The sequence below is a fragment of the Phlebotomus papatasi genome, chromosome 1, assembly GCF_024763615.1.
Source record: "Phlebotomus papatasi isolate M1 chromosome 1, Ppap_2.1, whole genome shotgun sequence".
Classification (NCBI taxonomy): Eukaryota; Metazoa; Arthropoda; class Insecta; order Diptera; family Psychodidae; genus Phlebotomus; species Phlebotomus papatasi.
This window is the reverse complement of record NC_077222.1, coordinates 77,120,473-77,131,234: the sequence shown is the minus strand read 5'-3', so window position 1 is coordinate 77,131,234 and position 10,762 is coordinate 77,120,473. Positions and strand designations below refer to the sequence as shown.

At 37.6% G+C, this 10,762-nt stretch overlaps 5 protein-coding genes across 8 annotated transcripts in view; 3 read left to right on the top strand and 2 right to left on the bottom strand.

Annotated features, from left to right (window-relative positions):
- LOC129803882 (uncharacterized) overlaps positions 1 to 8,462 on the top strand; it is a 211,136-nt gene extending 202,674 nt beyond the window's left edge. For all 4 annotated transcript variants that reach the window (XM_055850761.1, XM_055850770.1, XM_055850753.1 and 1 more), the window contains exon 7: positions 7,814 to 8,462. In XM_055850761.1, the coding sequence (XP_055706736.1) occupies positions 7,814 to 8,403 (590 nt within the window). In that variant the 3' untranslated portion in view covers positions 8,404 to 8,462. The remainder of the gene's footprint in view (positions 1 to 7,813) is intronic.
- LOC129804095 (protein PET100 homolog, mitochondrial) overlaps positions 1 to 10,762 on the top strand; it is a 225,944-nt gene that overhangs the window by 51,736 nt on the left and 163,446 nt on the right. The window lies entirely within an intron of this gene.
- Positions 2,486 to 3,603, bottom strand: LOC129804055 (uncharacterized). Its single transcript, XM_055851078.1, has 2 exons — positions 3,361 to 3,603; positions 2,486 to 3,252 (listed from the first exon to the last, which is right to left on the bottom strand). Exons 1-2 carry the CDS (start codon positions 3,497 to 3,499, stop codon positions 2,705 to 2,707), a joined length of 687 nt encoding a protein of 228 aa, XP_055707053.1. The 5' UTR covers positions 3,500 to 3,603; the 3' UTR covers positions 2,486 to 2,704.
- LOC129804048 (very-long-chain (3R)-3-hydroxyacyl-CoA dehydratase 2) lies at positions 8,594 to 9,671 on the top strand. The gene is made up of 3 exons (XM_055851065.1): positions 8,594 to 8,864; positions 8,920 to 9,040; positions 9,103 to 9,671. The coding sequence occupies exons 1-3, from the start codon at positions 8,758 to 8,760 to the stop codon at positions 9,589 to 9,591; spliced, it is 717 nt and encodes a 238-aa protein (XP_055707040.1). The 5' UTR covers positions 8,594 to 8,757; the 3' UTR covers positions 9,592 to 9,671.
- On the bottom strand, positions 9,655 to 10,759 carry LOC129804089 (60S ribosomal protein L30). The gene is made up of 4 exons (XM_055851133.1): positions 10,696 to 10,759; positions 10,534 to 10,583; positions 10,196 to 10,341; positions 9,655 to 9,871 (listed from the first exon to the last, which is right to left on the bottom strand). The coding sequence occupies exons 2-4, from the start codon at positions 10,552 to 10,554 to the stop codon at positions 9,694 to 9,696; spliced, it is 345 nt and encodes a 114-aa protein (XP_055707108.1). The 5' UTR covers positions 10,555 to 10,583; positions 10,696 to 10,759; the 3' UTR covers positions 9,655 to 9,693.

Sequence of the window (10,762 nt, the reverse complement as noted above, 5' to 3'; positions counted from 1 at the left end):
CAGCTGTTTTTTTAATTAACTAAAGAAAACCTGTACAAAGAATAGCTGAGTAGACGGGCACTAGAAAGCATATTTCCCGACTGATTAGGATAATTTGCACCTTTCAGTTTCTCGTGAGTTCCATAAAAATTTCATGGGCTCCCCAGGTTCCCAGAAAAATGTATGAGATCCCCGTAAGTTCCCTGAAAATTTTTGGGTTCCCCGGGTTCCCTGAAAACAATATATGGGTTCCCTGAAAATCGTATGCGTTCCCTTAATTCTTTGAAAAAAAAAAAATGTATGAGTTCCACGTGAGTTCCATGAACATTGTATGGGCTCCCCAGGTTCCCAAGAAAATGTATGAGTTCCCTGTGAGTTTCCTAAAAATTGTATGGGTTCTCCGGGTTCCCTGAAAAATATATAAGTTCACCGTGAGTTCCTTGAAAATTGCATGGGTTCCCTTAACCCTTTAAGGACGATTGGAACACCGGTGTCCCATAAAGAAAATATTTATTCCTGACTACCTAGTTATTTTTTCTTGTATTTGCACGTAATTGGAAAGTAGAAGATTGAAGGAATCTAGGATATTTCTTACAAGTCTACAGCTATTGCTATATAGTAAATTTTTAAGCTAAAAAATTACGAATTTTTAAATTCTCATATAGAAAATTTATTTTAATTATTTTTTATACTTCCAATTTTTTTTAAGTAATACCGTTTTGGAATAAGAAACTACAATTCTCAAACATAATATTTTTCTTTAGAGTGAAAATTATCTGTCATTGGTATCGTCAGAAAAATTATTTAAATTTTTGAGCTATTTTTATCCCTATCGTTCATAATTAATAGAGACAAAAAATACACCAAATCAGACTCTGTTGGCTTTGCAAAGTTTAGATGTAAAACGCTTCACAAGTTTTCTTCATCGGTTTCATTTTTATTGCTAATTTTCGGTCAGCGAAAACTGTCTCATCGTTAAAGGCCTAATGCTTTAAAAAATATATAAGTTCCTCGGGTTCCCAGAAAAATATATAAGTTTCCCATGAGTTCCTTAAAAATTGTATGGGCTCCCTGAAAAATGTATGAGTTCCTTGAAATTTGGGTGGGTTGCCCGGGTATGGGTTCCCTGTGAGTTCCCTGAAAATCGTATGGGTTTCCTTAATTCCTTAAAAAAATATATGAGTTCCCCGGGTTCCATGAAAAAATATATAGGTTCCCTGTGATTTTCCTGCAAACTCAAGGTGCCCAAGGGTACCCTGGGTTCTCAGATAAATGTATGAGTTTTCCGTGAGCTCCCTGAAAAATGTATGAGTGCCCTGAAGAGAAAATATATAGATTCCTTGCGAGTTCCCTGAAAATTGTATGGGTTTGCTTAATTCTTTATAAAATATATGAGTTGCCCGGGTTTCGTGAAAAATGTACGAGTTCGCCATGAGTTCCCTAAAAATTGTATGGGTTCCCCTCGTTCCCTGAAAAATATATTAGTACCCTGGAAATTGAGTGGGTTGCCCGGGTTCCCTGAAAAATGTATGAGTGGCCTGAAAAGAAAATTATATAGATTCATTGTGAGTTCTCTGAAAATTGTAATGGGTTTGCTTAATTCTTTTTAAAATATTATATTTGAGTTCCCCGGGTTTCGTGAAAAATGTACGAGTTCGTCATAAATTCCCTAAAAATTGTATGGTTTCCCTGGTTCCCTGAAAAATGTTTGAGTTCCCTGAAAATTGGGTGGGTTGCCTGGGTTTCCTGAATAGAAGAAAATATATAGATTCCTTGAAAAAAATGGTAAGAAAAGATTTTTGATTCTGGGCTGAATCTTCTTCCACCCGATGACTACAGGACTATCCATTTATAATTAAAAAAAAAATCCTTCCGAGTTCCCTCAAAATTGTATGGGTTTGCTTAATTTCTTAAAAAATAATTATGTTACCCGGGTTTCCTAAAAAATGTACGAGTTCGCCCGCCGTGAGTTCCATGAAAATTGTATGGATTTCCGTGAAAAATATATGAGTTCCCCGGGTTCCCAGAAAAAATATATAAATTCCCCGTTCCCCCGGGTGCCCTGAAAAAAATGTATGTGTTCCCCGGATTCCTTTAAAAAGTATATGGGTTCGCCGTGTGTTCCTTGCAAAATGTATGGAGCGCTCGTGAGTTTCCCATGGGTTCTCTGGTCAGATTGGCACGAGTTCCGTGAAATGAGCTACCCCTTGGTTAAATAAATTGAAAAGTATTTGCAAAATTTCTGTCCTAAAACATGTTTCACGTTTCATGTTTCTTTTATGTTTCAACAATCCTCGAGCAAATCCAATAAGAATTTTTCAATTCAAGTTTTCGAGGATTAGAAATGTTCTGAAATGCAAAAAATCATTGGGGTCAGAGACTTAAGAACAGGAACCGTTTGGAACTCGTTTTATATTAAACTCTTTTAACACAAGCTGTTGGAAATTTTATTTTGTTCGAAAGGAAAATTCTTAAGGGATTCCAAGAAAACAAAATCAAAGCCAACTTTTCCTAAAAAGTTAAAAATCGTTTATTACACAAGAAAATGTGTAGAACAATACGTAAAAAATCTGCAGAGGAGCCTTTATTCACAATAATATCAGGCTCGTTTGCGAGATTCTCGATATGGACGGCAATAGTTTCATCGTGATCTTAAAACTACGGAGAATACTTTAAAGATGGACGGATAGATAGATGTCTAGAAGATTAGAAAAGTCCTTCCTGATTATATGTCAGTGTGTCCACTGGCTCCTGGACGCATCTTACGATCATCCATGCTGTAGGAACTGGCTTCTCTGGTGCCAATTTCGTTGAGTCGCTTGTACTTGATCTTTCGAGCTTCAATGAGGAAGAGAATGCCAGCTGGGAAGAGGATCATGGTACCAAGGACGGCCAGAGCAAAAGCCCATCCCATATTATTATGTTCCCAATTGGGCATCCAATCCCGTCCATCACCCCGGGCACCAAAAGTGATCACGGCAATAAGGCCACAGATTGCTCCAATCACCTGGACAGCTCCATTTGTTAGGAGAAGCATGATGTAGCGATCGTCATCTTTGGAGGACACCAGAAACAGGGCAGTGAGGAAGAGTGACACGAGCAGGAGGGTGAAGCAGATGGTAAAGAAGAACTGTGTGGCCACGAAGAAGCTCGGAAGCAGAAAATCGTGAATGATGTAGTACTCTTCCTCAAATACCCACATGCAACCCTTGAAGCGTACATCGTACCATCGATTAATATCCTGGAAGTGACTGAAGCATACCTCCCAGAGTCCTGAAATCATCCACAAAAGGAAGACGTTTCACTTTGTTGACAAGACCACACCCCTCCCTCAAAAACAGCCAGTATTTGAGGCTCTTTCCCATGGGTATTCCAGCTTACCGAGATTCAGGAACTTGGGAGACCTGTTGAGGCCATCGTGCTGCAGCCAATAAGGTGACACAAAGGCTATCAGGACGAACAGGAAGGACACGGCAGTGAATCCTACCGCAAAGCGACTTGTTTTCGTGCTAGCTCCCATTTTTTCAACTGACACTCTGCGGCGAATTTCCCCTCACGGTTGATTCATTTTTCGCCCACTTTCGCTGCATTGAGTGCCTCGATTTTTTGAGTAACTGAACTTTTCTACATGATCGTAATTTAATGTTAAATTACATCAAATTTGTTAGTATTTTTTTATGGGGAAATTTAAACACGGATTGACCTTTGAGCTTTTCTCTCCTTTATTCTCCTTACGACGTTTTGGAGGCTTATTTCCTCCTTCCTCAGGTATGGAAATTATTTGGGGGGGGGGAATTGTTAGGCGGGAATCTCCTTACAATGGGCACTTGGACTTCAACACTGGACAACAACATGCGGACGGTCCAACACGAACTGACTGGAAGTCAGTGTTGAAGTCCAAGTGCCCATTGTAAGGAGATTCCCGCCTAACAATTTTCCCCCCAATAATTTCCATACCTGAGGAAGGAGGAAATAAGCCTCCGAAACGTCGTAGGGAGAATAAAGGAGAGAAAAGCTCAAAGGTCAATCCGTGTTTAAATTTCCCCATAATCCAGTAGTGACCGGATTCGTATTTTTTTTTATTTACAAATACAGTAAGTTCCTCAAATTTGAACATTTGGGGGGTATAGATGACATTTCTCACTCCTCTTGAACAATATTTTCAAAAACGTAACGGAATTCATGTAAAATGCATTTTCTCTAAATTAAGAAAGATAACTTTAGAGAATATATCAATTGTGAAATTGTGAAATACAGTAGAGTCTCGTTATAGTCCATTTGGGTCGCACTATAGTCCATGTCATTTTTTTTTAAATTATCAACGACTTTTAGTATTGAAATTGCTCGACGGCTTCCACTTTCTTTGCGATTGTGGTACTTGTCCTTGCTCTCTTCATTGTGGATCACAATTATCACAACTACTCAATAAAGTTTTCCAAAAATATTAAAATAATTATGCATGTCGCATACAAAAAACATAACCTAACTTAAAATCAGTGTTTTGAAATCAACGGTCGATAAATTGTGGACTATAGAGCGATGGCCTATAGCGAGACTCTACTGTAAATGGAATTTGATGCGGAAAAACACTAGGGAAAAATAGTTCTAAATCAGACTCCCCCCGCAAAACTTTTGTCACATAACCTCAAATTTTACATTTTGAACTCAACCGTCGTTCAAATTTGAAAGTTCAATTTTAAGGAACTCGACTGTACTTCTTTTATTATATTATACGTCGACGCTTTCTTTCAATACTATTCAACCTCAGAAGGTCAGAACAGTAGGGACAGTATTTCAAAAGAGTCATTTTCACTTTGCAAATTTATACTGCGTCTGCTTTTTTTTAATTGATAAAAATGAATAATTTAAGTACAGTAGATTCTCTCAAATTCGGGCATATGGGACCGAAATGTCAGCCGAATTAGATAGAAATTCGGGCGACAAAGTTTTTGAAATGCAACGATTTTTTATTCAAGTGCATACAAATATTGAGTTTACACAGTCATATATAACGTAAATTGCATGAAAATCCCTCAATAATGCAAAATCGCATTAAAACTAAGACAAACCATGCCAAATTTGAGCATATTTGATTCATTTGATAATCATAATCAAACTTGAAAAATGACAACAAACTTTTTTCAAATGTAACCGCTGCCCGAATTAAAAAGTACCCCGATCTTAAAAGAGCCGAATTTGCGAGAGTCTACTGTAGCAAAATATTGAGAAAAATATTTCTCTAAAAGAAATTCTATTCTGAAACAAATGAAAATAGTACTAAACGATTCTGTTGTCTTAGCAACTTAAAAAAAAAGTATTAGACAATTTTAAGTTTTATGAGAAATATTCGCTTCACTTTCTTCTAGAAGAAAATGTTCTACGTATCCTTTTCGTTAGGCGTTATTCTTAGGTCCTGTGTAAATTCTGTATATAGTCGATTGAAGTTCTCCACTTAGTTTTTTTTGCAGAGAAATTATTAGGAATTTAATTGAAATTTAAGTGGAAATATACATAATTAAATGTAAAAAAAAACAAATGTTTGAAGCAAGGAAATTCGTTGAGAATAACTTCAATTTGTTTTAAAATTTAACAGTAAATACGAAAAAGATATTGCTGTTGACTAAAATGACCATACCTAAACGAATTTGGAATTTAAAGCTGAAAAAATTCTGTGTTACAAATAGTTAAATGGAATTGAGCCTTATCATTATGCAATTTTGCTTCGTTATTGGCTAGCAGAATTATTATTATTATAATGATGTTCAGTTTTATTTAAAAATAGGAACAAAAAGCTCAAATTTCAAAGCTGCCCTAGGACTAGCCATCTGTCTAATTCTTAAAATACGAGAATAGTTTTATAATAACATTTTATAATGCTAACCCATTCCTTACTACAGGATTACACATCATACGTAAATTGAGTGACTTTGAATAATTTATTTCTACGCAATTTATATTCGAATTGGTATCGGAAATTAATTTTTAGTAACTTTAGTCCTTTAATTACTTGGAAAAAATAGTCAGACTGAGATTGAAATACATTTTGTTGTTCTTTCTCAGTTCGTGGAAAGTCATGCAAAGTTTTTCCTCAAAATAGGGAACGGAAAATTTGATATCCCATCGAATTTGTGTAAAATTGGCCTTATCCTCTTTTCTGATTTGAATTCTGATTGCCAATATGTTTTCTTGGATAATGTATCTAAATTAAAATTTTGTAATGAATTAATGTAAAGAATTTAAATTCCGTGACCGTAAAGAGTTCTGTTTGACAGCGGGTCTCCGAGCCCCCACAATGGTGTCTGTCCACACTAGAAGAAATTTTCATAAAAAATTGCCTTTTTTGAAAAATTCTGACGTTTCTACCTAGGATAGGGGAGATTTTCTTTAAAAAGACATCTCTTAAAGAAATTTCTTCTAGTGTGTAGAAGGCCATAATAGATAAAAAAAATTCTTTTCAAAAAAAATCCCATCTATTAATCATTAATCCTTAAGAAAATAATTCTAAAATGAACATTCTATCCCCAGTATTTTTAGTACATTGAATGGGTTAACACTTGGAAGGACCCTAGTGGCAGCCGCTGCCAATTTAGTTTTCAATGTTATTTTTTATAGTGAAGAATATATCATTTCGCCTGGACGCCTGATTGAATGCGTGCAGAATTTATCTAGCTATTTTTTCGTTATAAAATTTTTAATAAAAATTAAATATTAATGTAAATATATTGCAAAAAACAAAAAACTGCACTCGGAAGGACCAAGTGGCAGTTGCTGCCATTTGCATTTTATATGGGAGTTTGACGTTCTGCAGATGTAATTTTCTTGATTGTTAGTGTATAAAAGCCCTAAAAGAACAGTTTGAAAGTCTTTTTGCTAATTATTGAGATGAAATATAGGGAAAAGTGACATACCTTTAAATGCGTCAAAATCAGAATGCTTCAATTTTTCTCTTATTTCCCAAAGCTAAAAATCCATTTTGTTAAGCGAAGTTAATAGAAAATAGTTAATAGTATTAACTATTGTTCATAAAGTACAGTAGAGTCTCTCAAATCTGAATCTCTCAAATTCGAACGCCGTTTGGATTCAAAATGTCAATTGTGAGGTTATGTTAGAAAGTTCGTATTCTTGGTGAATGAAAATCACATTTATGTGCTTCTTCCTGTATGTTTACATACATTATAATCGTATAAAATGAAAAGGAAGTATGTTACCACTAAAACTTGCGAGAAAGTACGAGAATTTGATTCAAAGTACAATTTAATCTCACACAAATTTCGTTAGTTTTGAAAAAAATCGCTCGAATTTGGGAGGTGAGAAATGTCAAAAATACCCCCCGAGCGTTCGAATTTGGGAGATTCTACTGTAGAATTTTTCCTTTGAAAAATAAGAGAAAAATTAAAAATTCAAAGGCTGCCGTATTAAAAGGCACACAACTTTCCCTGACTCCATGATTCTGATAAAGATGAAAACATCGAATGGTTAAAAATCTTTAGATACAGTACCCAAAGAAATGAAATTTCTGGTTCAGACACCAGAAAAGAACTGACTAAAGCTCCGAATGTTAAAATGTAATTAAAAATATCAAAATATTATGTAAAATTCGATAAGTGGCAGCGGCTGCCACTTGGTCCTTCCGTGACACTTTTAGTTAGGGTTCTACGAAGTGTTGAGAAAAAATTAAACAGTAAATTAAATTACAGATATTTCTACATGGAGTTAAATTAATTAATTACGCCATTAATTTTTTATCAGTGTTTTTGCCATTTTAGCCATTTTCGCCGTATTTCGCTTCCAAGAATTTTCCCACTCAAATTAACGGCTTTTTCCTCTGTTCCAGTCTTCTTCGAGCCCACGGATATGTTGATCGCCTCGAAGCCTTTCGAATTGGGCCAGGAGCTCTCCAAGGTCATCAAATTCATCTCTCCAAATATCTACGAACTCTGTGCTTTGGGGAATTTTTTTGGGGGCACTGGGGTGTCTTTTGATGAGATTTCCCGCCTGGAGAAGCAAAATGAAGTGCTGGAATTCACTTCTGAGATGAGCAGAGCAATCTTACCGCATGTGGACACCATTGTTCTTACACTTGGACACCATGGGGTAGTTGTGGCTACGAAAAATTCCCCAATTCGAGGATTCTTCCGAGAGGGAGATTGTCCGTTGTATGCCCCGACACTTGGCAGTACTTCTGGGAGATTCTATCCAGCGGAGATGGTTCCCAACATTGTCAGTGTTTCAGGAGCTGGAGATAGCTTCGCCAGTGGATTTATTGCTGCAATGTTGAGGGGGAAGAGTGAAAGTGTTTGTGTTTCTGTGGGATTTGAGGCAGCAAAATTGACACTGGGATCACCAAAAACTGTTCCTGATCATCTCTTCGACAGCAATCATTGGTGCTGGACACGTGCTCTAAGTTCCAAGGAGGTCTTCTGATTTTTTTTTTACAATTTTTCTAGATTTATATTCGCAAAGTTTACTCAATTTTGGTTTTGTATAACGGTTTTTATATTTGAAAAAAAAAAGTGTTTTCGTCATCATCAGCCAAGGTGGACGGGGTTAAAGGGGTGAAAGAGATGGAAGGTGTTGGGATTATTATAGGATTATGCGTAAGATAGAATAGGATGGAGAGAGTCAACTGTGTCTCTTGAATTTTTAATTATTCCCTGACGGTAACTTTCGCCGAGTGAATGACTGTGGAGTTTTTGGGCATAATTTGCACAAGGAGGAACAATTTTTAGCGCATTTTCCTGTGTTTTTGTGCCCCAGTAGAATTGACAGCGGACGGAAATGAGTTCAAAGGCCACCAAAAATGCCCCGGAAGGCAAGAAATCCAAGGAACTGTCACCAATTGCCAAGATGTACCTGATTCTCTACAATGCTGGTCAGGTTCTGGGGTAAGTAGCTTCGGGATGGGGAAGTGGAAGAGTTTCAGGGAATATTGCCTTGCAGATGGGGTTATATGCTGTATCAGTTGGTGGCTTATTACACGATTGACAGTGGTTCGGGAAAGAGTTTGTGGAACTATCTTTCCCTCACGGTTATTGTCTTCCAGAATGCTGCATTGCTGGAGGTTTGTTCTGAAAGTTTGAGGAATGCCTCTGGGGATGCTGTAGGAGGTGGTTTTCTTTGTAGATTGTCCATGCGGCTATTGGAATTGTTCCCAGTAATGTCATCATCACCACCTTTCAAGTTCTCTCCAGGGTGATGGTTGTCTGTGGAGTGGTGATGGCTACTCCCACTGGGAAGGAGTCTCCGGGTCTGCCACTGGCCTTGCTGGCATGGTCAGTGACAGAGATCATCCGCTATGGCTATTATGCCTTGAATCTCGTGAAGAATGTACCGAAGATTGTCACCTGGCTCCGATACACTACCTTCATCGCTCTCTATCCCATTGGTGTCACTGGGGAACTGCTCTGCTTCTACTGGGCACAGGACTATGCCCGGAGCCATGGAGTTTGGTCTGTGGAGATGCCAAATGGCTGGAATGGAACATTCTCCTATTTCTATTTCCTCTGGTTCGTCATGCTCCTCTACATTCCTCTCTTCCCTCAAATGTACCTGCATATGTTTGCCCAGAGACGAAAGATCCTTGGCGGAGGAGACAAGAGCAAGAAGCACTGAATCAAGATTCAGAATTATTTCCGGGTGAGGGGTGGTTTTCAAGATGAAAACAAAAAATAGAACTTTTTTTGTGGATAAAATTCATTTTATTCATCCTCAAATTTATTGAGTCTGGGTTTCCGGAAGGGTACGAATGATGTCTGAGTCTCCGGCATCTGTGATGGAGAGGGTGCAGACACGGTAGTAGCGACCACAGGCAGTTCCCAGCTCGATATTGTTGCCACTGTAGTGATGAACACCAGTCTTGGCCAGCATGGCGTAGTACTCAATCTCGGATTTCCTGCAGAAAATCCATCATTAGAACCCTGAAAATCCCTAAAAATCACCCTATCCTGAACCCTTATTCCTTCATTTTATCAGCAACTACTTCATCCTGACCAATTTACTTACACAGAGAAAGAGAAACAGAGCTTCCCATTTCATCCCCAGCCACAATTCTCTTTCACATTTCTCATCAAACTGCAAATGAAGCAGAAATGATCTCGTGTATGCGTTTCTTTGCTCCCCATTGGAGCTCCACGCATGGCACGAGATCAGGGGCAACAAAAATCGACGAAAAGACTCTGTCCGGAAAGCAAATATTTGCTCCGGAAGAGATTCTTACCTCAGTGGCGGAGTGTTGTTGGCAATGATGATCAATTTAGCCTTGCCCTGGCGCAGGGTCTTGAGGGTCTGCTTGTATCCCAGGCAGTACTTTCCGGATTTCATCACAAGAGCCAAACGAGCATTGATGCTCTCCAAAGCCTTTTTCTGCAAAAACAAACATAACCTCACTTTTAGAAAAGCCATCCAAAATCCCATTAAAATATGATTTCTGTAATAAATTACGTTGAGAAAGGATATGAAGGATAAATTTTCAGGGATTACAAGGACCTCCTGACAAATCCTGATAAGGATTCAAGGAGTAATCCAGGAAAATGTAAAGTGCAACACGTGTCTTACCTGCTTCTTTTGTGTAACCATTTTTGGGCTTTATTTCACAAAAAGTCACTCTGCAAGCAATTGAAAAAGTTACTTAGATATCTCTTCTACAATATTTCACAAAATTCACTTTAGAAAAAATAGCAATTTCCTGAGAAAATCCAGGAAAAGTTAAAAACGCACCTTCACGCTGCAAAGATTGAAAAGGAAAGATCGAGGCGCCCCCTTCAATTTCGAACCACAATTAAAA